Raw genomic sequence first — 26,950 nt, forward strand, 5'->3', positions numbered from 1 at the left:
AAGAAAAAAAAAATTTTTTGAGCATCTAGAGATTTTCAATACTATTTTATGTTTGTTATTTTCTGAAAATAGAAAACTATGATGCAGAAATAAATTTTAGAGCGAACAACCCAGTATGAGACTGTAAATTCCATCTAATGCATAATTTTATACCTAAAACTTATAAGTCAATCTGTAGATTAGACAAAAGCAGTGTATCGATGTTAATTTCCTAATTCTGGTCATTTTACTGCTATGTAAAAGAACGTTATTCTAAGGAATTATTCACTTAAGTATCTGGGCGTGGAACGGCATCGTGTCGGAGAGAGAGATCAAGGAGCAGGACCGAGGAGGGGAATGACAAAGAAAATGTGATGACACTTAACATTAAGAGAATCTGAGTGACAAGTGTATGAGAATTTTTTGGTGGTATTTTTGCAACGTTTCTACAAGTGTGAAATCACTTCAAAACCAAAATGAAGCAACTATAGCAATTTAACGATACATGTAGATACACACACGTCCAGGTAGACACGTGCATATGTATGTATATAAACATGCATGGATGGGCCTTTATGATAGTTTGACTTATAATTTTTTGACTTTAGGATAGTGTGAAACTGATACATATTCAGTAGAAACTGAACTCTGAATTTTGGATTTGATCTTTTCCAGAGCTAGTGGAGTGCAGTCCTATCCTCTCTCATGATACTTGGCAGGGAGCACAGCTCCCATTCAGCCAGGAGATCAAGGAGGGTGAACAACCAATACATTTAGAACCACTCTGTCACTTCTAGTACAGCATTCAATAAATTGCATGAGATATTCAACACTTTATAATCAAAAAGACTTTGTGTTAGAAGGTGTTGGGCAACTGTAGGCTAAGGTAGGCATTTGGAGTACGTTAATGACAGCTAGTTAAAACTATGATGTTAGGGAGGCTGGGTTATTAAATGCATTTTCAACTTACCATGGGTTTCCTGGGATGTAACCCTATTATTATAAGTCAAGGAAGATCTACCTATAAAACCAGTGGAAGATTTTTATACTTCTAAGTACAAAGAGCAAGAACTCTATCTTGGTAAAAATACGGTATGCAAAATGAGAAACCTGCCTAATGATAATTTTTGTTGTGTAATTTTCCTCATGAAAATATTCATTCACCCTCTTCCACTCCATGTGCGCTTGTTGCCCTGCTGAGCACAGCACACAGTGGGGTGACCAAAGAGGTCTCAGATCCCTGGCTGCATCGCTTCTAACACAAAATCCACCAGATCCCCACCAACCACAGCCAACTACAGCCAATCACAGCCAACTACAGCCCATCATAGCCAACCACAGCCCATCACAGCCAACTACAGCCCATCATAGCTAACTACTGCCAACCATAGCCAACCACAGCCAATCACAGCCCATCATAGCTAACTACAGCCAACCATAGCCAATCATAGCCAACTGCAGCCTACAGATTTAATCCACCCAAATAAAGAGGACATTCTAGCATGAATCTTGAAATGCTGTGAAACGGTAAGCGAGGGGGACGTGTATGCGCAGGACTTGGTGCTCAGGTGAGGAGGAAACTGAGCAGGGCTCTGTCTTCTCCAGGATGTGCCCTGGGGGAGACCACAGCGGCATCTGGGCACAGAGACCCTATTTTCCTCCATTGCGTCTGGCAAGATGAAGGGGTTCTACATCCCATGTGGGAACTAGCACTTCCCACTGAAGGAAAAATCTCTTCCAGCTGATACACAGAAGGATTTCACACACGCTAAGCATGTACTCCATGAGAGAAAGATCAGGGGATTTTTACATGCAATCACAGTCGTCTCCAGGCAGCTCGGGCTGTGGGTGCCTGAGGCAAGACGGGAAGGCAGGGGTAATGAGGACTCAGGATTATGGTAAAGGGATTAAACCTGAACAGAACAGAGGCACGTTCACATTCAAGCCTCATCAGGAACCAGTGCATCGACCTCCATTGCTGTGTCCTTTTGACTTTATTCTTCCTTCGCACCTCTTGCCACCTAGCACATCCCAGCATCAAAGATTTTAGAGCCAAAGGGATATTGGAAAAGGATCATATAGATCAAGAGTTTTTCTGCAAAGGTCCAGAGAGTAAATAGTTTAGGTCAAAATCAGCCACAGACACAGAATAAACATAAACACAGAGCCATGGGCATAGATGTGTTCTAAGAAAACTTTTTCTTTTTTTTTTTTTTTTTTTTTTTTGGTCTTTTTAAGGCCACTTTTGTGGCATGTGGAGGTTCCCAGGCTAGGAGTCTAATTGGAGCTGTAGCCACTGGCCTATGCCTCAGCCACAGCAACACCAGATCCGAGCCGCATCTACGACCTGCACCACAGCTCACGGCAATGCCAGATCCTTAACCCACTGAGCAAGGCCAGGGATCAAACCTGCAACCTCATGGTTCCTAGACGGATTCGTTTCCATGGCGCCATGATGGGAACTCCAAGAAAACTTTATTTTAAAATGGAGGCAGGAGTTCCCTTTGTGGCTCAGTGGTTAACAAATCCGACTAGGAACCATGAGGTTTGCGGGTTCAATCCCTGGCCTTGCTCAGTGGGTTAAACATCTGGCGTTGTCATGAGCTGTGGTGTAGGTTGCAGACACGGCTCGGATCCCTCGTTGCTGTGGCTCTGGCATAGGCTGGTGGCTAAGGCTCCGATTCGACCCCTAGCCTGGGAACCTCCATGTGCTGCAGAAGCGGCCCAAGAAATCGCAAAAAAAAAAAAAAAAAAAAAAAAGCAGGCAAAACAGGTCCCATTGTTTGCTGATTGTTCATGGAGGTCTTTTGCATTTCATAGTTGGGGACCCTCTGGCCCAGGAGACTAAAGTGACTTCCCCAGATCTTCAATAGGAATGTCTGTTTTTTTGTTTGTTTGTTTTTATAATGAAAGACTTCCCAGTGCCCAATCTAAAGCAGGGTGCCAAGGCTGGATTATTCTTAACCAAAAACCAAGTCCTGACGATTTGGGTAAGAAGCATCTACACCACATAATTATCTGCCTGCACTTTTAAAGTTAATTTCACATAGCCAAAGCAAATAATTACAAAGTTGTGTGTGTGGTGGATGGGAGTAAGCCAACAACCTCTTTTACCAGCAAACCGGTACATTTGGACATACAGACGTCCTGTCAATATAAGTAAATCACTAGTGTGAAAACGGCTCCAGATAAGAACAAGCAGCGTTAGATGAATGGATGAACAAGGCGGTGGTGAAGCTACCCAAAGGGATGTTATCCAGCCATAAAAAAGGAGTGAAGTTCTGACACAGGCTACAAGACGATGAACTTGAAGACATTACACTAAGTTCGAGAAGCCAAACACAAAGGACAAATATTGTATAATTTTGCTTAAATAGAGTACCTAGGATAGGCAAATTCACAGAGACAGGAAGTAGAATAGCGGTGAGGGAAAAGTGGAAAAGTGGAATATGGGCTGGGAGCAGGAGATAATGGGGAGTTATGGTTGAATGGGTAGAGCTGCACAGCAAAAGCTCCGGAAATGGTGATGGTGGCACGGGATTGTGGGTGCACTTAATGCCACTGAACTGTATCCTTAAAACTGATCAAATGGTAAATGTTGTGTTACATATATTTTGTTGCAATTTAACAAAAAAGGAGCAGTGTGATGTGGGGTAGAGAACAGAGCAGAGTTGGGTCAGTCAGAGAAACTGGAAGATCTAAGAACTAGACGTCTAGCTGACTGCTGGGGGGGTCAGTGACATGGAAACGGATGCTTTTTATTTTTTTCTTTTTAATTTGTTTTTTTCTTTTTAGGGCTGCACCTGCAACATATGGAAATTCCTGAGCTATGGGTCAAATGGGAGCTGCAGTGGCCAGCCTACACCACAGCCACAGAAATGACAGGTCTGAGCCGCATCTGTGACCTAAGCCTCTGCCTGCGCCAACGCCAGATCCTTAACCCACTGAGCAAGGCCAGGGATTGAACCCGCATCCTCATGGATACTAGTCAGGTTCTTAACCTGCTGAGCCACAAGGGGAACTCCAGGAACCGATGCTTTTTCACTGCCTCTCACACCTGGGCTCCTAGGGCTTCTCCTTGTGTACCCCATCAACCCTTCTCATTGTTTTTCCTTCACGCCAGATCCATCTAAGGCCCGTCCTCTTAAACTTGACACGGAATCAAGGCCCTTTATCATCTTATCTTGAAATCCCCGCAAGAATCACATAACTCTGAAAATGGTGGCAAAGATGCTTTGCTATATAGTGTTCCTGCAGTACCAAGGAGTAGCAACAGAAATAAAAATACCCCGGTGCCTTCAGAAACATAATTAAATGCAATTAAATTTTAGTTTAAGTGTAGGTTTTTAGTAAAGTAGGGTGAGTGGAGTAGCATCTGAATTTTTATAATCACACCAATCTAGTGGACCCCTGTGCCACGGCCTGGTGGACAGTTTAGTTAAATCGCAGTTGCACGATTTACCCGTAAAAATGGTTTACGCTTTGTCCTGTCCGGCCAGCCGAGTCTCTCTCTGCTGGCACGGTTGCTATTAGTTCTCTCCCCTTAGCACCGAATCCATCCTAAAAGTTTCACTGGAGATAAGGCTGCTGTTCAGATGATAAGGCACACACATTGGCTCGTACGTAGAATGTACACCGCTGGCTTTGTGTTCACGCTGTGACCTGACACAGAACCTCATCTCCAGGTGGGAGGGGCTGAGATAACCAGCAGGGCCTTATTCACACAGCGATACAGATTATCCTTTGGTTTCTGTCTGTAGCTGCTCTTTATAAAGGCTGAAACTCCCTTTATTTCAGCTCCTTTGACTCATGGATGGCCCCAGCGAGAGTGTGAAAGGACCCAGGCCATCTCTAATAGCGGCTGCTCAGCAAGGCCTGTGGCTGCGGCCAATTTTCCAACAATCCATGTGAAGAGGTGCTGGTTTCTATCCTGACAGCATTTTATCTGCCCTCCCCTGTTGGTACCTGTCAGGCTTTCATCAGCCACCAAGCAGTTCTGAATAGAGGCTGGATACAGATCATCAAGGAAACCTCTGTATGCCTGGATCTGTATCCAGGGATATGGAGAAGTAGGGCAGCAAGGGCTGCTTTGATCTTGCTCAGTTGCCCTCAGTCCAAGAGGCTTCCTGGATGATCCCTCCTTGCTTGGGAACAGACTTAATCCAGTTTGGTCAAGCACAACCTTGAGAATCCGGTAAATTACAGCACCCACTGAAAAAGCAAGCAGGATGGGGAGACGTCGCCACTGTCTGAAGACCTCATTTCCAGGCAGACCACGTCCTGCTACACATACAGGCACTTACTAAGTAAACAGGTATCAGAAAGCAGGCACAAGCCCACTCACCAGCCTGCCCTGAGAGCTAGTTAAATCCTAGTTCCCTATCATTTTAAGGGATGTTGGGCTACCGTCTTGCCGTAAAGGAGCACTGGAGGCAAATGCAGCAAGGTTCCATGGAAGGATTCTGTTAACCTCTGGTAACAGATAACCCCAAATCCTCTGAACCAAAGACCAGAAACAGACCTCTTAGGAATGGTCCAGATTTGGCTGCCATCCCTGGGGCCAGAGTGGGCACAGCGCGAAGGCTGAAGTAAAGCTGTTCTCGGTAAAACTACTGAAACTCCTGTACCGGTGATTAAACAACCACTGCCCCCAGCTTCCCCAGTGTCCCGTGGTCCCCTCCTCCCTTTGAGAACTCTAACACTTTCTAGACTCAGGGCCCAGAAATCAAGACGTTAGTACCTGGACCAACAGCCCCCTGGGGAAGGCTCAGGTCAGTATTCGTTTTAGTTTGGATTAGTCAGGGCCTATGACGTATTTTTGTTAAATATTTTAAATATCTTTCAGACTCACAATATTGGCTATATGCCTGGATGGCTATTTAAATCCTTTCCTGCCAGAACAGGGAGTACCTCTAACTCGGTCTACAAACCTCAGTGCCTTTGATGTCACCAGTGAGGGCCCATTTTTAACATTGATCACATTCATTAATGAGACACTAGTTCCACCATCAAAATTCCATTTCTGACCATTGCTGTACGAACAGTGAGGCTTGTAGTGATGGCTGAGCTATGGATAACAGAAGACTTGTCCTAGGAGCCTTGAGTTTCCACTCTGGAGCCTGCACCTGAGCTGTGACTCTCTGGGACTCATGCACATATCTCATTCCCTCCATCCTGAAGTATCCAATGAATGACAGGCATTGTAATAGTGGTGTGAAGAACTCCGAAGGATCTAAGGTCTTATTCCACTTGCAAGCTAACACATCAGCCTGCCACACCTTCATGGACATGCTGGCACAGGAAGGAGACTCCTGGATCAGAGACAAAGGACTGTGTTATTCACAGCACAGCAACCAGCATGGGTTTTGTATCTTAATCCATCCCTTTGCTCAAATAAGTCACCCAGAATCAGAGAGCTATCAGGGAGTGAAACTGAGATTCAGTTCTCATTCATCACATTTTTTTTCTGTTATGGGGAAAACTCATTTGCCTGGGATAATTCATTCATATGATATTTTCTGAAAAGATAGGATAAATGAATTATACTCTACAAATTCTCTATATTAATTAGTTTTGGTCAACTTCCTACCAGGTTCAAAGTCAGGCAAAAAGTCACATTGGCCCTTTGATTGCTTTGTTATAGTTTTGGTTTTGTTCTAAAACATGTTTGATGGGTTATTAATCAATAATGCTTACCAACAGCCCTTTCCTAACAGGGGACCTGTTAAGAGGTCTATCTTCTACTTCTGTTCTATCTTCTATTATGGAAAAAAGGCAAAAATACACAGGAAGTTAACAAAGAACATGAGTTGGCACAGTAATGTGAATTCCCAATTCTGGGGCAGAAATATTTCTCCTGAGGTTAAGAACCACAGTATAAATGAAAGGTTTGAAAGAACTGTCCTCAAATGTTCAGATAGACACATTCTTCCAGAAACATTAGTGAAAGGTGTTTCCTCAGAGTTACTGTTCTAAACAAATCAGATAAGAGGACGGTGTAAGACAAATATGTGAGAACTCTCCCAACTAGAATCTCCTTGGGGCAGGGAACTGGTGGGAGACGTCCAAGAGGCTACATTACATCATCAGACGGAATCATCAGCGTGGGTTGGTGGGGGTAGGGTGTAGATCCTTTTTCATAGATCATCCCCAAGTCCTTAACTAACGGAAAATTTTAATAAATCTATATATTTATTTAAGATGATGTTTTTATAGCCAATTTGTCTTCATTGCTCTTTCTTTCTCATAGGCATTGCTAATATGGTCAGATGAACACAGTTTATCCTGAGAAAGGATCTAAAACAACAAAAACAGTTACTTTTAAAATTAGTGCCTGGTGCAGCCACTATGGAAAACAGTATGGAAGTTCCTCCAAAAAACTAAAAATAGACCCCCATATGATCTAGCAATCCCATGCCTGGGCATCTATCTGGAGAATATTTGAAAAGATTCATGCACCCCAATGTCCACTGCAGCACTATTTACAATAGCCAAGACATGGAAGCAACCTAAATGTCCATCAACAGAGGAATGGTCCGTATATATAACAAAATACTACTTAGCCTTTACAAAGAATGAAAGAATGCTATTTGCCGCAACACAGATAGACCTAGAAATTATCATACTAAGTGAAATTAGTCTCTCTTAAAAGAGAGACTAACGTGTTCTTCCCAGTAGTTTGGTGGCCATATCTTAATATTAGAACATTAAGAAAGAATAATGCTTCTTATTTCCTACTGGTTTTCTAAGTGTATTTCCTCTTTTCTACTAGCACTGAATTCCACTGCTGCAAATCATTGCTAGTCACTGAATTAGGTTTTTAAAAGGCATTGATACAGCAATGGGAAAGATCTTGCTTTAAAATAACCAAACCAAAAAAGACTTTAGGAAGGAAAGATTTAGAGCAATTTCTTTTTTCATCTCCCAGGGCATTTGGTTCTTTAAACCATGACTCTGAACTTGATTACTTTCTGGGGACATGGTTAAGGCTTCAGTCCCCTCAGGGAGGGACACCATGATTCTTGTCGGATATCAGTGGCCAAGTACACACACGGTCAAAAATGAGCAATAGGGATTCTTCCTTTTTATCTTCTCTTCCTTGCTTCTTGCTCAGCCTCTCTCCCTCCCTTCTTTTAACCGTTTCAGAGCCAGCAGATATGTGACATGCAGGTAAGGATCCTAGCCATCTAATTAATCATTTTATTCTAAGTACGTGGCACAATTTTTGGTACCTAGAATGTGCTTAATACCTATGTTGAATAAATAAATACACTTATTGAAAACTGCTATGGGCCAAACACAAAGACAGGCACCAAAGTTGCAAAAATCCTATCCCATAGGAGCCTACAAAGATAGTCAGGGGGACAGATAGAATTGATCTACGGTTGTACAGAATAAGGTACTTTTTCCTAAAGCAGGACCAGAGGCAGTTATTTATTTAGCCATCAGCTAAAGTGGAAATGTTCACGCTGTCAGCTGTTGCTGTGCTTTCGGGAATGGGTGGGTTGAAATCATGTCCCTGAAATGCACTGGTTCTTCTCTTCACTTTCAGAGATGAAAGCAGGAAATCCAATCCTTCATCTCCTAAAAAGAGGCCCCTAGGAAAGCTGAGTGGCTAGCAGAGCTGAGTGTTTTTTTCTTGGAGGTGCCGCCTGGACACTTAGCTCCTGCACGTCGCACTGGCCGAGCTGGGCTTCCTCTGCCTGTGGCAGTTTTCCAGCATCACAGTCCAGAGTATTTCCGTGGGTGCCCCTGGGCCTACCTAGGTCGAGTCTTTGGTTTAAGTCACAGCGGCTGCCAAGCATCCCTCCATCACCGTCCCGCACTAGAGCTGAGTGACGGAACACAGACTCACACCGGACCTTCTCAGTGACTTCCCACGACTTGGACTTGAATGTCAACAGTTTGGAAGAGTTCCAGATAACAGCCATGGAGGAGGCGGGAATTCATCACTGCTTGAAAGACTTTACATTTGGCTAAATCTTAACACATATGCAACACCTCACCACTCATCAGGGTCCCGAATAGCAGTGTCATAATGGGATCATCAATAACCTTTGAGCAAAGACCAGAAAGGCATCAGGTGTTAGGAGTCTCTCCCCGAACCCAATGGCAGAGGGTACCTGCCATTGCTGGTGAGCACCCAGCAGGCCAGCCCGGCTCCCACACACTACTCAGTGCCTGGAGCCCCTGGGCAGAGCCTCAGCCTGGTCTGCACAAAGCAGCCTCAGAAGTCCACAGAGTTCTGGGAATCTCTCACTTCTGGCCAAGGGGATGCCAGCTTTATTAAATATCTCAGAAGCCGGCAGAAGCTTCTCCAGTTATTGACTGCAGAAATAGAGGCTTCCTTGTGGACAACAGGAAAACTGGGTCACTCAGCTTCAGAAACACCCACCAACACCACACTTAAGAAAGCTCAAAAGAGACATTTTCTATTTTCGTTCCCATTTTTGCTCACTGGCCTCCCCACAGCTTGCAAATAAACTGTTTTTTGTTTTTTTCGATTGCAGTTCAATGTGAGAGGAGAGAGCGTGTGAGTCAGGAGTCAAAGGGCTCAAGGAGACGGGTCCAGAGAGAAGCAAGATGCACGGCTCAGATTAGAGTAGAAGAGATTTCTTCACTGGAGTGGAAATTTGGAAGAAACCAACACTCATCTTTTCTGACACTGAGAGAGAGGCTGGGAGTTTTCCGAGTTTAGGGCATTCTACTTGAGAAGCCAAGAGTGTAATTTCAAGAACAGGAAACATGATGGCTCCTTAATCAAATTAAATAGCAAAATGAAAGCAATAATTACTCAAATTTACTTGGCAAATTAGCAAGACAAATTAATTGAAACAGTACCTTTGATCATAAGGTTATAATTAGAAAAGTCTTTGGTGGATGAAAATATCTTGGAGGCATGAATTAAATCAATTGGACAACCTGATTATAAAGCCCTTATGTTTCATGTGTAAATCCCAACCTACTGTTATGGAATATAAAGGGAGACTAGAGATTGGTCAGCAAATATTCATTCAGAATAGTCCTGAACAAGAAAAAATACTCCTGTATAAATAGCGTGAATAATATTAGCAAATGTCGACTGGGCTTTCGTCAGTGAAGATGTTAAGCTACACGAGGTGGGGTTCTTATCCCTTGTACTGTTTTGTTCTCTTAAGCAGTATAAAGAGACAGCATTGCTACCTTGCACAGCATAAACCTTTGTCCACACCATGGGCTTCATGATGGAAGGAACACAGGGCACTGAAGTCTGACCAAAAAAAAAAAAAAAAACAGAGACTGAGGAGTTTCCTAGTGGCTCAGTGGGTTAGGGATCCAGTGTTGTCACTACTGTGGCTCAGATGGCTGCCATGAGCTGGGTTCAATCCCTGACCAGGGAACTTCTGCACACCCCTCCTTTAGTAAGATCTGGTTCTATATAGCTCTGAACACCTCTGCGCGGGGCCATAAGAAGCTTAGAAGTACATGGTATTATTCCCTAATAACAGCTATTCATCCCAGAGTGGTCACGTGGCTAATCGGTACACCTAAACTGGAGAGAGAGACTTTTAGTCCATTCCTGGGGGAGGGGCCTGCCCTCCTATTTGACATGAACAAGGACGCTTGGAGTCACCAGTGCCAAACAATGTCATCTAAGACCAAGGAAAGAACTAGCTTCAGGATGAAGCCAACTTAGAGATGGATGACATCTGTGAGCCCCAGGACCGGTCTGAAGCTCACCTTGGCTCTGGATGGGAAGGCTCCAGTACATCTGGGTGAATGAAACTAGAGGAGAAGTTTCCAGAAGGTTCTCAATGCTGAGAAGATGTAAAATGCTGGGGTGCGGTAGTGAAAACTGCCAAAACAGGATCTGAGTTTCATTATAACCTGCTAGTTAAGATGGTGATACACAACAGCAAGACGCCGACAAGAACTGTATTCTAACCAAGTTGAGGCCGCTGGGAGACAGGACAGCAAAGAATGCCTCCAACACCAGAGAAAGACAAATACCAAACACTGTGTTCAAATATCTCCCCTGGACACAGTGTGCTTTCCAAAAAAAAAAGAAAGAAAGAAAGAAAAAAAAAAAGAAAAGCTAGCAGTTTTTGTGTCAGCGTTTATCTCTTCTCTGCATTACCAATCACAAGCTAATCTAGATGCAGGAGAGCTTTGTCTTCAAGGAGGGAAGAATGGGCAGAGGGAAGCCTCTTACTTTTTAATCCAAGCAAATTGGGTGGTAGGTAGAACCCCAGCTCCTTCATCAAAAGAGCCAACATTATTCTGAGGAAAGTAAATGTTTGTCATTCACTGAGTCAAACAAAAATTGCTTCATTTTCAAATGCACAGACTTTTTGTTTTTTGGGTTTTTTTTGTTTTTGTTTTTGTTTTTGGTCTTTTTACGGCCAAACCCACAGCATATGGAGGTTCCCAGGCTAGGGGTTGAATTGGAGTTGTAGCCATTGCCTTATGCCACAGCCACAACAACACCAGATCTGAGCCGTGTCTGTGACCTACACGACGGCTCAGGGCAATGCCAGATCCTTAACCCACTGAGTGAGACCAGGGATCGAACCCGCAATGTCATGGATACTAGTCAGAATTGTTTCCACTGAGCCTCGATGGGAACTCCTCACAGACTTTTGATATAATATCATATCTGCCCATTTTCTCAGTATCTAACAGAATTTTTCTTATAAATTCTTCTAAAGTAAAAATTTTTTAAATGACTTGGGATATGAATAATACTGCTGTTAGACCACTACCCTTGACATGTTTCTTCTTAGAGTGAAATATTTAACGTGAAAAGCAGATAGATGGCTGGATTAGTACCTTGCTATGCGCTCATTGTCAAAAACTTAATCTGTCCACCCTTATGTTAAGGAGAAATATATTGGCTATCATTTGGCAATAAGTACTTTTGTGGACTTATAATCTTAGGTCTAGTTAACACCAATTCTAGAAAAATGTCCCGAGAAAATAAATCAGAAAGATGTATATTCATTAAATGATGCCTAAAATAAGTCTTAAAGTAACAGAAACTGGAATAGACAAAAGACCCAGCTAGAAAGAAATAAGGAAGTGGTTAACTAAGTGTAGGTTTATCAACTAAGTGAAATATTAGCTAATCATTATAATTATAATGGTGTGAATCATGCTGTATTATGCAAAGCATTTTTATAGGTTGCTAAGCAGGTAGAATATACTACCACCTATCTACACGTGGAAACTATCTAATTAGTGCACAGAAAAATTCATGAGCCCTTCATTGATTTTTTGGTCTCTATGATGCCCTGAGAAGCTTTCCTCCCCCTCCTGGGCTTCACTGTACTGTAATCCTTGCCTGCACTGTGCCTCTGTCTCCTGCCTGAGAATCCACACGCATCACTTTGTTCAGGACTCAGCTCCATTCCCATCCCTTTCACAAAGTTATATATTGCCCTGGAATGAAACTGCTTTAGATTCCTTAGCCCTGACTGTCATTTTCATGATATTTTGTTTGCTTTATCTGCTCAGACTGTGAATTCCACAGAGAGAGTTATTTTTAGTGCATGCAATGACTCATATGATTTTGAATGAATTCATCAATGAATATAAACCCGTCGGAGCAGGCCCCATTTCTTTTCTTTGTGTCTAAAGTACTTCCCAAAGGGTAGATTATAAAGAGCTCCTCACTAAACAGTTGGATAAATGAATATACGTGTGTTGTTACACATGACGCAGGCTCCAATACTGGAGTGTGTTTTTCTTTTTCTTTTTTTTGTCTTTTTTTTTTTTTTTAGGGCTGCACCTGCGGCATATTAGGCTAGGGGTCTAATCAGAGCTGTAGCTGCCGGCCTACACCACAGCTCACGGCAACGCTGGATCCTTAACCCACTGAGCGAAGCCAGGGATTGAACCCGAAACCTCATGGTTCCTAGTTGGATTCGTTTCCACGGTGCCATGATGGAAATTCCGTGTGTGTTTTTCTTCCCCATCCTTTTCCCATCTCTGCTTCTATGAGAGATCAGAAAAGGTTCGTTCTTTCTTTTTTCTCACACCTTCACATATTGAATTCCCAGGGTCCAGGGATCAAATCTGAGCTGCAACTTGGACCCATGCCACAGCCGTGGCAATGCAGGCTCCTTAATTCCCTGCCCCAGGCCAGGGATGGAACCCTCGCCTCAGTAGCACCTGGTGCCATTGCAGAGACAATGCCGGATCCTTAACCCACTGCTCCACAGTGGGAGCTCCCAGAAAAGGTTCTTTTTTAAAGGGAGTGCTCTCCATGAAGAGGACTTACCCAGGTCAAACTGGCCAGAAATGTAGCCGCAAGTCTGCCGAACTTCCTCACTGTCCCAGCCCAGGGGGTAGAGGGCGCAGCCAGCACCGATCAGCAAGCCTGCAAAGAGAAAAGACAAGAGGGCTTTACCAAAGTCCCTCAGTCACCCTGGATAAAGATACCAGGGAGAAATGATCCATATCAGCAATGTGCCAAAGAACATGGTGCTGGCTTTTTGGAAGGCACCAGTCCTGCTCCCTTTAGTGTTCTAAGGTCAGTTTGAGTCCAAGAGCAATTCAGGTCTGCTTAAAAGAGAAAAAGAAAAGGAAAAACAAAAACCCAACCTTGACAGACAGCTCCCTTTGGTTCCCACTTCACCCTTGAAAGTATGAAAAGCCGTACAAATCCTGTTTAGGAAGTCCAATCCAGAAGCCCTTTGAATCACTCTTGTGAAAAGCCAATCCATCCCACCATCAATCCATGTAAACAAATAACTCAAGAGCCAGCAAAAGTGCCTCACTGGTTAGACTTCATTATTCATTAGATCATTGTTTTCCAATTTGAAAATCAAAATAGACTGTTTCAGCATCATCAAATTTTACCAAGGGCAGAGAGAGCATAAAGATTTTGGTGAACCACTTTGGCACATTGATTGAACTCGTGAACTGTGCTATGGTTACTGTGCTCCCTTGAGGGATTTGAGAATCTCGAAGTGTCCATGTGTTTAAGAAATACTCTGGAAGACAGATGCTGATTGTAATCTCAGCTCTTGCAGCAAAGACCAAAAGGCTTGATGATTAAACTGGAGCAAGTGACAGTTTTATTTAAATATAAATCAAGTTATCACGGCAGCTCACTCAGCTGACAACTTTCGATTGGTAAGTCTATATTTTTTTTATTTTTCACATTTTTTTTCTGTAAGTGGTGGAACTGGAATTCTATGCACCTGTTTGTCAGTGCTTTTTTTCTCCTTTTTAAAAAATTAAAGTACAGGAGTTCCCATCATAGCTCATTGGTTAACAAATCCGACTAGGAACCATGAGGTTGCGGGTTCGGTCCCTGCCCTTGCTCAGTGGGTTGACGATCCGGCGTTGCCATGAGCTGTGGTGTAGGTTGCAGACATGGCTCGGATCCCGCGTTGCTGTGGCTCTGGCGTAGGCTGGTGGCTACAGCTCCAATTAGACCCCTAGCCTGGGAACCTCCATATGCCGCAGGAGCGGCCCAAGAAATGGCAAAAAAAATAAAATAAAAATTAAAAATTAAAGTACAGTTGATTTACAGTGTTGTGCCAATTTCTGCTGTACAGCATAGCGATCCAGTCATACATGTATCTACTTTCTTTCTCTCATACCATCTTCCATCATGTTCTATCCCAAGAGACTGGATATAGCTCTCTGGGCGGCAAACAGGACCTCACTGCCTATCCATTCTAAATGTAATAGTCTGCATCTACTAATCTCAAACTCCCCGTCCATACCATGTCCTCCCCCTTGGCAACCACAAGTCTGTTCTCTTTGCCTGTGAGTCTGTTTCTGTTCTGTAGAGAGGTTCATCAGTGTCGTATTTTAGATGGCAAGTCTTTAGTTTTGCATCACAAGTCTAATTCGTTTTACAAGAAGCTGAATGAGACCAAAGCACTCACCCTTTGAATCTGAGGCTAATCTGAAAGTAGCATTTTGTCAAAGTCAATGACCAAGTGTTAACATCACCCATAAGCCCCACAAGTGTGCTGAAACAGTAGGACCAACGCAAACAGCATGACTGAAGAACTGTGGGTTAAGAGGCGCTAAATAAGGGAGGCCCTTTCCTAAGACAATCTGTTCATGTAGAAATGTGGAGGCAGAACGACAGGGCTCCCAGATGCATCCAGACGAGACCTTCAGTCTTTCTGGACTGTCTCTTCCTGTCTCCCTTTTGCTTTTCTGCCATTTCTGGTGGAGGACTGAGCAGTTGTAACCCACACAAATAGTCTGTTTCCTCCCAGTCCTCTAAGGAGGAGCTGCTTCCCCTGCCCAACCTCTCTGCCAACCCCCAGAAGCTGACACACACATGCCCCACTTGGCTGCCCCTCCTTCCCATCCAGCTCCTGGACCACAGTAAAACGTGCATCTGATGTGGAGGGGCTGTGGTCCGAGGGAATGTCTGCAAGAATCACTGCAACTGCACATCACAACTTCCAGGATGCCTGTGTGCAACTGTATAAATGTGAATTGTGTTGAAGCTGAAGGGTAATTCAGAAAGCGATAACACAAGGTTTGCTGACTAAGCGAATGCCCCAGTGACCGGTTTCCTCAGGCTTTTCGTCTTAGGATAGAACTTACAGCATTCCGAAGACAACTCCAAACTAGTAAAGAAAGAATCAATGAGGATGCCAAAGTTTATGTAAACTGAATTCCATGAATGTTGAATAAATAATGTGGCATCATTTCCGTGAGACTCAGTTCATAAATGAGTAAGTAACACCACTTTTTGAGGTCTGGTGAGTCGTTTTTAAATGATGATGCATGCAGAAAGGCAGTTAGATAGAAAATATTCAAGGGTAAGAAAAATGAAAAAAGAGTAACTTTCAAGCCATCAGTATTCTCTTTATCTGAGAGGCAAAGAAATGATAAACAGTCTCATTTGCTGATGTTCTTTTCAGTATAGCAGAAAAATATGTCATGTGTTCACGAAGCATCTGCTCTGGTCCAGTATGATGGTGACAACATCTTGGGAGACTAAACAGAGGGGAACTTTTAAATCCTATATATGAGCAAACAAGCCTGTGATTCTCCAAGTGGTACAACATTTAGCAGTTAGGGTTCTTTTGTACAATACTGGGGTGTCCCTGTAACACTATGAAATGTGGATTTAACTATATAAATTAGAAACACTTTTATACATAGGAAATCTGTGTTAAATGTAAGAACTTTTAAAAAAAATGCCTTGAGTATATGTTCACATTTTAAAAAGTGTTCAGTGGAGGGCAACTAGCTTATTTGGATTTTCATGTTAATATTTATGTAGTCTTTGTTTTATCCTCTGCTCATGTTTGCCAACAGTAAAGATACTGCAGATTCTGAAGATTTCTGGGAGAAAAGTGCACATGGCAAATGGATCAGGCTAAGTGGTTGCGTTATCAAACGCAATTCATGGGCCTGACACACAGTGAAGCCAAACCATGTTGAAACGTAAGAGTTTGAAGTAGAGAAAGATTTATTGCAGGGCCATGCAAGGGGACTGGGTGGCTCATATCCCCAGAAACCCCAAACTCCCTGAAGAAGTTCAACCAGTTTGAAAGGCAAGGTGAGGGAGGGGTGTGGTTGGTTGTTGGAAACTTCTTAGTGTAGGAACCCTTTGTTCTTGCGGCTGTCCACATAGGTCAGGCCGTGATGTTCCTGTAACCCTCCAACAAGACAAATGGTATTCTCTGTTCTACTTTTTAACTCTATGTGAATGGAAAAGTTATATCCTTAAAGGTCAGAGCCTTGAGAGTGAGCCGTCCTATATATTTCAGGCTATAGGCAACATTCTTCATGCAAAACAAGGCAATGGAATACGAAGGTTAAAATAAAAGCAGATCTAATAGCGAGTCAGATTGTTCTTCCCTATTACAGCTGTTGCAATGATTAGGTTCCGTAGGTCAACATCAGTGGCCTCTTTGCTCCCCCACTACCACTCCCATTGTACATTCAGGTGAAAGCAAGAAGTCTCAGGCCAAAGTCAGCCAACTCTCTGACACATGCTTAGGAGTAGGCTGGCAAAAAAACAATCAGATGATCCATTCTCTAACCTCGGTGAAACCCTCCCCCCGACTCCATCAGAGAGTCACTCTAACAAGTCCTTTAACATACACTCAATACAGACATTCAGATGGCAGGATCAGGGACAGTTCAGGTCAGATCCGGTAACAGCTTCCCTTTGATGGAACAGGAGAGGACACAGAAGTCAGGTGTGCTAGACCTGCACTGCTCCATGCAGTAGCCACGAGCTACCTGTAGCTCTTTAAGTTTATATTTAGGTTAATGAAAATGAAGTAAAACTACAAGTTCAATTCTTCAGTCACACTAGCCACATTTCAAGTGCCTGACAGGCACCTGACACTGGCGGCTACCATACTGGACAGTCTAGCTATAGACCTTTTTCATGGTCACAGAAAGCACTTCTGGAGAGGACTGTTCTAGACCTAAGACATCACTTCAAAAAGATGCTGGGGCAGGGGGGAAAAACCTGCTACTGTCTAATGTCTGTCTGGCATGTGGATTATTTTGAGCTGAAAGCCATCAAGGCCCAAAAGATTCAGGAAGAAAGCTTGACCCTCCCTCTAATGGCTGCAAGAATGTGGATAAAGGGCCTGTGTGAGGAACAGGGCATCACCAGAGACACCTGCAAAGACCATGGGCAGGTGAGGTGGGGGAAACTCGAGGCAGGGCCTAAGGATCAGAGTCCACTCTGTGTCCTGTGGTCTCTGCAGAGCCCAGCAAACACTTATTTGCCAAACATGTGTTTTTCCATCTCCATGTAAGTTACCTTCTTCCTTTTTGCAGTCGCAAAGGACTAACGCCCAACGGTCTCTTTGTCTTTAGCTGAAGATAGTATTTAAAGTGAATGAGGGTTTTACCTTTTTGGGGAATTACTCGTCTTTTTTTCCTGAGTCTCTCCTATGTACACGTTATTAAACTTTTTTGTTTGAGTGTCTCCTCTTAATCTGTCTCAGGTCAAGTCAATTTAATTCTCAGGCCAGCCAGAAGAACCTAGAAAGGTAAAGGAAAATTTCTTCCTCCTAGACTCTGGGCTGGCCAGATTCTTATACCCTGTGCCGGAAACTGCTTGTCAACAATCAAAATCATCCTTACTCTTTTACTCATTTATTTTAAAAAAAAATTTTTTTAGGGCTGCAGCTGTGGCATATGGAAGATCCCAGGCTAGGAGTCAAATCAGAGCTGCGGCTGCCAGACTATGCCACAGCCACAGCAGCGCAGGATCCCAGCGACCTTCACCACAGCTCCCAGCAATGCTGGATCCTTAATCCACTGAGTGAGGCCAAGGATTGAACCCACATCCTCCTGGATACCAGTTGGGTTCTTAACCCCTGAGCCACAATGGGAACTCCCATACTTACTCTTTTAGATTCTCCCTTTCCAGGTGGGGCTAGAAGCCAGGAAGCTACATTTCAAAAACTCTTCGCTAGCAGAAGTTCTAGCTCATATTCCATCAGTAAGGAGGTAAAAGGGAGAGATAAACTCAATTCCCCATTGGCAGCTGCAGCCAGGGGTGAGCCTGTCTGCAGACAGTAGACATGGGATTTGGGGAGCGGCTTCTAGGAAGCCCCTTCAGCCTTGCCCACCAAGGGCAGATCGTCAGCTGCCTTGACTTTTGATCAGGCACTTCCTAAACTCCTGAATTCTTCAAGCAGTTTCTCTGATCTTCACTTCCCCAGACCTTCTAATAAGTCTGTGAAACTTCAAATCCCTGGGCTACATCCCCTCTGGCTTGAAATACCTAGAGTGTTTCTTTTACTCGCTAATTCCTGGCTGGTACATGCCCTACTTGTGCAAGGGCAGAGGGGCTGATATGAATATTTCCATCTGTCCATGGTTTTCACATCATCCTTTGTCTCAGTGAAAAATTACCTCTAAAACAACTCATGCTAATCCTTAAATCTTGGCCTAAGTATAGACAGTGATGTTAAAAAGCTTTCCGTTAATCACCTCAGTGGTGTGCTCTCTGGTTTGGGAACTTATGGTAATTAACTTCTGGAGTGAGGATTTCAGAAGAGGACACTTCCAATTTACATAGGAGTCATTAGGGATTTGTTGTCTATGCTGAAGTACCAATCCTGCAAGAGTAGAGACAAACATAAAAGCAAGAACATCTTTTTTTCTATTTTCTTTTTATGGCTGCATCTGAGACATATGGAAGTTTCCAGGCTAGGGGTCAAATCAGAGCTGCAGCTGCTGGCCTACACCACAGCCCCAGCAATGCCAGATCTGAGCTGCAGCTGTGACCTGCAGCACAGCGCATGGCAATGCCAGATCCTTAACCCACTGATCAAGGTCAGGGATCAAATCAGCATCCTCATGGATGCTAGTCAGGTTCTTAACCTACTGAGCCACAAAGGGAACTCTAAGAACATCCTTTTAATGGAAGAAATCTGCCATTGTTCAGCGTTAGCAGCGTTAAACCTTAGACCACGTTGTGGAAATCAGTGTTTGATGGAGACATAGGTTGAAAATCCCAGAACTAGATGCCACTTAGATATGATATCATATGCTGCAATGAGGTTCAGAGAATATGCTGGAATGTGAAATGGTTGCCCAAATGAAACTGTAGTGACCTAATGAGTTTTTATAGCACTAGCTGACGAATTTGCTCCTGGGGAGTAAATGGTTCAATTAAAATCTCTGGCTCACAAACTTTTATATTATTTACATGGATTTTCTTTATTAGATTTATAAACCTTGTGGTTACCTCATGGGGCTTAATTATGTGGTATTTTAACCAAACTCCTGTTACACGGCCATTAAAGACTTCATGAAAAAAAAAAAAAAAGTCACACTTTTTGAAAATCTGTACCTCTAGGAGTGTAAGTGAGAAAAGATGCTGTGAATCCTGGAAACAACCTGGGGAAGGTGGTAACGGAGGTGGGTTGGTTGGAGGAGGTGTGAGATCATTTGCAGCTACAAGCTCATTTGCAATTAAGAAGAAATCTATTTTTGTAATTCTAAAGACTCTGCAACTTTTAAGGGGCAAAGAGTAAATCACAGATTTGTGTAAATTAGTTCAATCTTTAATTTTCACCAGCTCCTGGCTGAAATCAGTTATTACAGACCAGAAGACAGGGCTGAAATCAGTTATCAGGACACCATAGACCAGGAGAAAGGTCATTTTGTAGGCGGTCTTAGGGATTCAGAAAGATCCTGCCTCCTAAAAAGGAAAAGTAATCCAAACAAATGACTCCATAGTTCCTAAACTAAAAACAAAAATTTGAATCATGCATTGACTGTGAGGTCATTTCAACCTGAGTACCCTGGGGTTTTGGCCTCACTCTGTTCAAGACAATGAAAATATCTGAAGAGCCTGATCAGCAGAATGACCTTTAAGGAGAAGCCAGTGGTGATGGAGGAGGCGCAGCCCAGATAAATGCAAAAAGGTGGCCCCTGGGAACTGGGCAGTGATGCTGGGTTCTCAGAGGTCTTCCCTTAGCCCCTCATGGGGCTCCCGTCCAAATCTTAGCCTGCACACACCTGTCTGCCTACTGTAAACCACCTTCGGGAGAGAGTCCTCGTGGAAACGCAATTCGTTTTTCCACTGTGCGGGAGATATCTGCCATGATGCTAATTATTTTCTAGAATTTGAGGGGGAAGTCTGGAGTTTGTAAAGAGCTCTGTGGTCAAAGTCAGGACGGAATGCTGGGAACTTTCCCTTCTGCAAACCTTTTTCTATTCAAAGTCAGGACTTCACACTTAGCCAAGGGAATATTAACGTCACAATGTGACTCCTGCCAAGAAAGCAAAACAAACCCCCAGTCAGCCAATGCCAGTTACTCTCTGCAGGTGGTAAGAATAGAGCCCTCATGGTAAACTCATAAAGTCTTATTTTTTCCAGGCCACTCTTGAAACTTTTCATGTGATCTCACTTTTTTTTTTTTTTTCCATGACTATCACTCCATTCTTTTCCATGGTTTATTATTTTTTTTAAGCAGCTTGACTTTTTCCACCTATCGCCCCTCGAGTGGGCACACAAGCCTTTCCCATCAATTTATCTTTTATGTTTTTTTTTTTTTGGATATTTTTATCCGTTCTCCAGTTCCTTTAGTTCCTTTATCGCCCTTTCTGTGGCAGGCACTGAGGGAAATTGTTTTCTTTACTTTTCTCATGAAAACGGCTCAGTCTTATAGCTTGTTATCTGGCCTTTTCTTTAGAAGAGGCTGGCCTCTTTCCATCTCCAAGACTCCATATGCTAATTTGTGTAATTTCGTCCATTTTCAGCCCTCGATGAGATAACCGTTGTAACAACAAAATAAATCCAGTGATGGGGAGGGACCAAGGGCAAGGGCCAGTGTTAACTTTCTTCAGACGTGGAACGCGCAATGAGCAGGAGACTGCTGAGGGAATCAGGAGGCTGGGTTAGGCTCTCGTAGGCCATACCTCCTTGCAAAGTGCTTTCTGGAAACTGAGGCACAGAGGAAGTGGGAGGCTCCAATCAACCCCAGGACCCCCAGAGCCCCGTCCAGGTCTCTTTTCCACCTATTGAGTCCACTCCAAGGTCATATGCTCCCAAACCCACAACCTGAGCTGGGGCCACACAGGCTGAATTTGACCCACATGGTGTTTTGCTGACTGGGATTTTTCACCCTCAAGTCCAGCGTTCTTGGCTCCCTTGAATAACTGAGAGATGTGCCCACCCTGAGCCTGCACCCAGCTGGCTGGAGCCAGGTCATGGAGGTCCCCTTAAATGGCTCAGGCACCCTGGCCAGTCCCCAATGCATTTCTAACTAGTATATTTTGAACTTTCTCCTCTCTGAAAGTTGAATCCCTTTCCTCTGAGGTATTTTCTTTCCTTGCCTGTGCTCAGGCTCGAACATACAAGCTGCTAAGGTTTAGACACCTCAACATGCAGCTGCCCTCCTGTGGGCTCCCACTGCGATGCACTCTGTGCCATTCGTTTGGGGCTCCCTTCCTTGCATTGCAGTTATTTCTAAGTATCACATCTCCTGGAAGGCCAGAAACTACTGTATGGTTTTTTTGTTTGTTTTTGTTGTCTTTTTACCTTTGCTGGGGCCATTCCCACAGCATATGGAGGTTCCCAGGCTGGGGGTCCAATCGGAGCTGTAGCTGCTGGCCTACCCCACAGCCACAGCAACAGGGGATCCGAGCTGCGTCTGTGACCTACACCACAGCTCACGGCAACACTGGATCCTTAACCCACTGAGCAAGGCCAGGGACCGAACCCGCAACCTCATGGTTCCTAGTCGGATTCGTTAACCACTGCGCCATGATGGGAACTCCTCTCCTGTATGTTTACTTGCATCCAACTCACTGATTCATGGTACTGGTTAAATATTAAATAGTCATGATACTGTTTATTCAGTATATGCAAAAGCTTCAGAATAATTATATAATAGTTATCTAAAAGATAATAGGAAATTCTGTAATAGTTATCGAAGAGATGTCCAATAGATAATAGTTATCTAACACATAGTAGATAATAGCCTTTATTTAGCAGAGGAGGAAACTGAAGCTTAAAGAAGTAGGCTCTTGCTCATGAAGCCACTAAATGGTAGATCCAAGGACTTATTTCCAGATCAATCTTAGCCAGTTCTATCCTGTATCTTCTAATGCCTCCCAAATCCCAAAATATTTATGGTCCCAGCTCTGACCTGAACTTCCATGCTCACATATGCATTGAACCTTAGGTATAAATGGAAAAGTAGGAATGGGATGGAAAAGAAATTTGAAGTCACCATTTTTCTGAACTGACTCTGCTTTAGCGACAGGGAACACTTCTCCAAAGACAAAGGATGGGCTCCTGGGAACCCCACAGATCCCCCCTTCCCTAGGTGCCAGCGAGGAAGAACCCACCACACAAATTCTGGCCACAAAGAGCACATGAAGGCATAAACTCTTCATCAGAAGTTTAGCCAAGGAAAGCATATCTCATCTTTATAATTAATATAGAAACATGACCACTTCTAAACTATCAAAAATACTTGCAAAAATCACAAGAACACTATTTCTTTGCTGAAAACATCCTGCAGAAGAGAACATACTTAGGTTCTCTTAAAATATTTTCCAAAATGGATCCTTGAGTCTCATTTCTTCTCCTTTGCCAGCTCATTCATCAAAAAACACAAGAGACACACGCAGTGTCAGGTGTCAGAACACCTGCTCCTTAGCTTAGCATAAAAATTCACAAGCTAATTTCAGCCACGAATGACTTGGCATCTTTGCGTTTTCTGGGGCCCTAAGCAATCAATGGTAGAAAAAAATAAAGTTGTTTCAAACAATGAGGGAGATTTTGTCATTCCTATGCAACAGTTTTCTGATAAATCATATCTGATTGAAAGCAACATCTCTCTAGACCTAGTAGTTAAGAGCACCCCAGGTCCAGGGTTTCACCTCTTTAGGTCTCAGATTTCCTCATCTTTAAAATGTGAGAAACCTCATCTCAGGTAAGAGAGGCAGCGCTGGGGTCAAGTCGGGGCTCCAGGCTCTATTGCTATGCGTTTGTTCACTGCCTTTACACTGAGGCTACTGGAAAGCGAGCTGGCAAGGGTCTGTGCAGCAGCTCCAGCTCTGAAACAAAAGAAGTTCTAATTTTCTCTGACCCTAACGTGCCCCATGTTACACCAGCAGAAAAATTAAGACATAGCCCCAGATGGCCAGGGTAGTGTGGTTTGGGACAGTGCTTCTCAGACTGAGATGCACACAAGGCAACTGGGGGGCTTGTTAAAATGCAGACTCTGGTTCTGCAGATTGGGGCGGGACTGGAGCTCCTGGATTTTGAACCAGTTCCTGGCAAAACCGAGGCTGCCGTCTATACTAGGCAGGGCAGGGAGGATCCAGTGGAAAGAATGCAGACGTTGAGGCTGATCACGTCAGGTTCGAGTCCTGACACCACCTAACCAGATGTGTGACCTTGAACAGCATGCTTTTGACTTGCCTGAGCCCAGACCATCATGTAAAAAAAAGACCCAATGCTGCCCATATCTTTAGCATTGTTATTAGAAATAAATAAAAGGCTAAATAAAAGTGCCCAGTTCAGGGTTTGACATAAGACAGGAACTCAGTAAATGGTAGCTGTGTATCAGTGTTAAGAATAATATTGTATCACTGGAGTGGCAAACATTTCGTCCTGTTATACTTGCCCATTTCAGATTCTTCATTATCAGCTCCAGGTACTCACCAGTTTAAAATAAACCAACCAAAATCCCAAAACTAAGAAAAGCAGCAGGGTCTGCCTTATTGCTTGCTTACATCTTCTGAATAAATATATTTTCTGGAACTAAGACAACATCTCTACAGTGAAAAATTATTACTTTCTTCTTTGTTCCTGCCAACACTATGTTATGAAAATCTTTGAGAGTTCCCTGATGGCTCAGTGGGTTAAGGATTCGGCGTTGTCACTGCTGTGGCTCAGGTCACGGGTGTGGTATGGTTTAATCCCTGGCCCAGGAACTTCTGCATGCCGGGGGTGCAGCCAAAAGAAAAAATTTCAAACTTACAGCATAACTGGACGACTTGTATGGTGAACACCCAGATACCTGTCATCTAGGTTTTATGTTGAACAGGTTTTTAAAATTTGCTTTATCACCTATCTTTCCATTTTTTCATTCCTCTACTGATTAATCAGTCAATCTTTTTTTGGGGGGAGAACGGACAGGGGGTAGGGAGATGCTCGTCACAGATATTCAGCATCAGTACACATTAAGTTTATTTTCAATATTCATGCTCCATCCTCTTTTTTTTTCCTCGGCCTATATGTCTGCACAGACCTATGAGGCAGCTGCAAAAATTGGACCCTAAATCTACAACTGTCACAATATTGTACCCTTAAGGCCTGATGGCACTAAATGGGGACCTTCAACCCAGAAGTAACTTAAATACAAATCTAGAGCAAAGAATTCCTCTAAGCTTTTCACATTTTTCAAACAGCCACCCTACAACCTAAAACGGGATTGGCGTGCTTCTGCTGTCTGAGTCACCAACACCAGTGAGAACATCACGAGACGGTTCCTCAAACTCAGAATGACAACAGCATAAGGAGTTCCAGCCCAGCCCAGCCATGCAGCTTAGAGTTCCCAGTGGACATATCTTCTCTTAAGGATCACTGCTGTTTTGCACAGAATGAATCACTCCCGATACTCCTTATTTGCCGAAAAAAGCATGAACAGAATCATCACATTTCAACAGGAAAGCTTTCCGGGAACCAGGCTAGGCTCCAACACTATCCTGTGGGAAGAGTCAGACCAAATCATGAAAACAAAAACTAAACAAACAGAAACACCCAGATGTAAGTAAATTTATACTGAAACCCTGAATGCATCCCACCCCTGGACACGCACCATTGATTCCAAAGCAGACTCTGGTCCATGCACGCTGGCTAACTGTGGTGACCCTCACTCAGCTGGATATTCAAGAGGTAGACAGCTGGGAACAAGGGCTTTGGAGTCCGAAAGTCCTATATTCAAACACTGGGTCTGCTATTGACTAGATACTGATGGAGCAAGTCTCTTAAATTTGAGTCTTAGGAGTTCTATCCATAAAATGATATACTGTTTTTTCTTTACAGAGCTGTTGAGGAGATTAGATAAGATGTCCCAGCAGAGTGCAAAGCATATAAAGTAGTGTGGCTTTTATGAAATAATGAGAAAAGAGTGGTGTGTGTGTGTGTGTGTGTGTGTGTGTGTGTGTGTGTGTGTGTGTAATGGAGTACTACTCAGCCATAAAAAGAATGAAATAACACCATTTGCAGCAACATTGATGGAACTAGAAACTATCATACTAAGTTCAGTTAGTGAAAGACAAATATATGATATCACTTATATGTGGAATCTAAAAAATAAAAAAGGATACAAATGAACTTATTTGCAGAACAGAAACAGACTCACAGACCTTGAAAAACTTATCAAAGGGGAGAGGTGGGGGGTGGAAGGGATGAACTGGGGGTTTGGGATTGGCCTGTGCACACTGAGGTATACGTAATGATTGGCCAAAGGGGACCTGCTGTATAGTGCAAAGAACTCTATCCAATATTCTGTGATAATCTATGTGGGGAAAGACTCTGAAAGAGAATGGATATGTGCATATGTCTGACTGAGTCCCTCTGTTGTACAGCAGAAATGATCACAACCTTGTAAATTAACTATATTTTAATAAAACTTTTAAAAAAAAGAGTGCTTTAGGAGAACACCACCACCAGGATGCTTTGCTTATGGGACGGGTTTGCAGACCGTCTGCTGGGACGGTAGGGCAGGTGGTACCACGTGCATCAAGTCTCACAGGGAACACATCATATAACACCATCCAGGAGAACACCATCCCCAGCCACGTGGGAGCCTTCCCCCGACATGCCTTTGATTCCTGCAGAGGCACGAACTCCCAGTTCCCCTCCCCTCAGGCTGTAGAGTGATTTGCCCTGGGCATGGGAAATAACACTGCTGTCCATGGGCTGTGTGATCCGACCAGAGGCCCTGGGTGCGTCAACCTCAGTGACACTGTAATGGGACTGAGAGCCTAGCCATGCATCCAGAGAGCTGGCTGGAAGAGAGGCTCCATCTCCTGCAAGGGTAACAGTGGATGGGGGTTGTGTCCTGTTGGCATGAAGACGACAGGGGAACCAAGCTGCCGCAGTTCCGTGTAGATCATGTGAGGAACTATGGTGTTTACTGCATTCATGCACAATGAACCAGGGATCCAGGGACTCAGGGAAGGGGCTGGCTGAGCTGGGAACTACCGGGGTGTCAGCTACAAAATTCCCGTGGAAGAAATGAGGGGCAGGATGGCGGGTTGGGGAGGAGGAGACTGGAGAATGAATCTTTTCATACAATTGCCAAAAAATTACCTTATTTTTAATTAGTATCGAAAGCCAAAGAGTCTGGAGAAGGAGCGTGCCTAGGCTAGGGTTTAACTCAAGTGGGGTCTTGCCTTGGGAGAAGCCTGCTGTAGAGTAAGGCTGGGCGCTTGGGAGGCAGAGGCCCTCGGTTTGGAGCCAGGCTCTGACCTGGGTTGATGGTGGATGTTCATACTTGAC

The 26,950-nt window shown here is 43.7% G+C and overlaps 1 protein-coding gene and 1 long non-coding RNA gene across 31 annotated transcripts in view; one reads left to right on the plus strand and one right to left on the minus strand.

Annotated features, from left to right (window-relative positions):
* Nucleotides 1-26,950, plus strand: part of LOC102158088 (NHL repeat-containing protein 3) — a 186,937-nt gene that overhangs the window by 155,096 nt on the left and 4,891 nt on the right. For 7 of the 30 annotated variants that reach the window (XR_014819259.1, XR_014819265.1, XR_014819248.1 and 4 more), the window contains one exon: nt 24,853-25,649. The exons of 2 other annotated variants lie outside the window; for them this stretch is intronic. This is a non-coding gene — a long non-coding RNA (NHL repeat-containing protein 3). Of the gene's footprint in view, nt 1-4,776; nt 7,184-8,530; nt 10,165-24,852; nt 25,650-26,950 lie in introns of those variants that run through there. 21 more of the 30 variants (XR_014819261.1, XR_014819267.1, XR_002336517.2 and 18 more) reach the window with 9 other exon arrangements.
* LHFPL6 (LHFPL tetraspan subfamily member 6) overlaps nt 1-26,950 on the minus strand; it is a 227,060-nt gene that overhangs the window by 19,712 nt on the left and 180,398 nt on the right. Inside the window, exon 2 of the mRNA XM_005668368.4 lies at nt 13,238-13,336. Within this exon, the coding sequence (XP_005668425.2) occupies nt 13,238-13,336 (99 nt within the window). The remainder of the gene's footprint in view (nt 1-13,237; nt 13,337-26,950) is intronic.

Source organism: Sus scrofa, chromosome 11, assembly GCF_054392235.1.
Source record: "Sus scrofa isolate SSC_HxYL_T2T_F1_AM1 chromosome 11, Sscrofa_HxYL_maternal_Yorkshire_Landrace_v2.0, whole genome shotgun sequence".
Lineage (NCBI taxonomy): Eukaryota > Metazoa > Chordata > Mammalia > Artiodactyla > Suidae > Sus > Sus scrofa.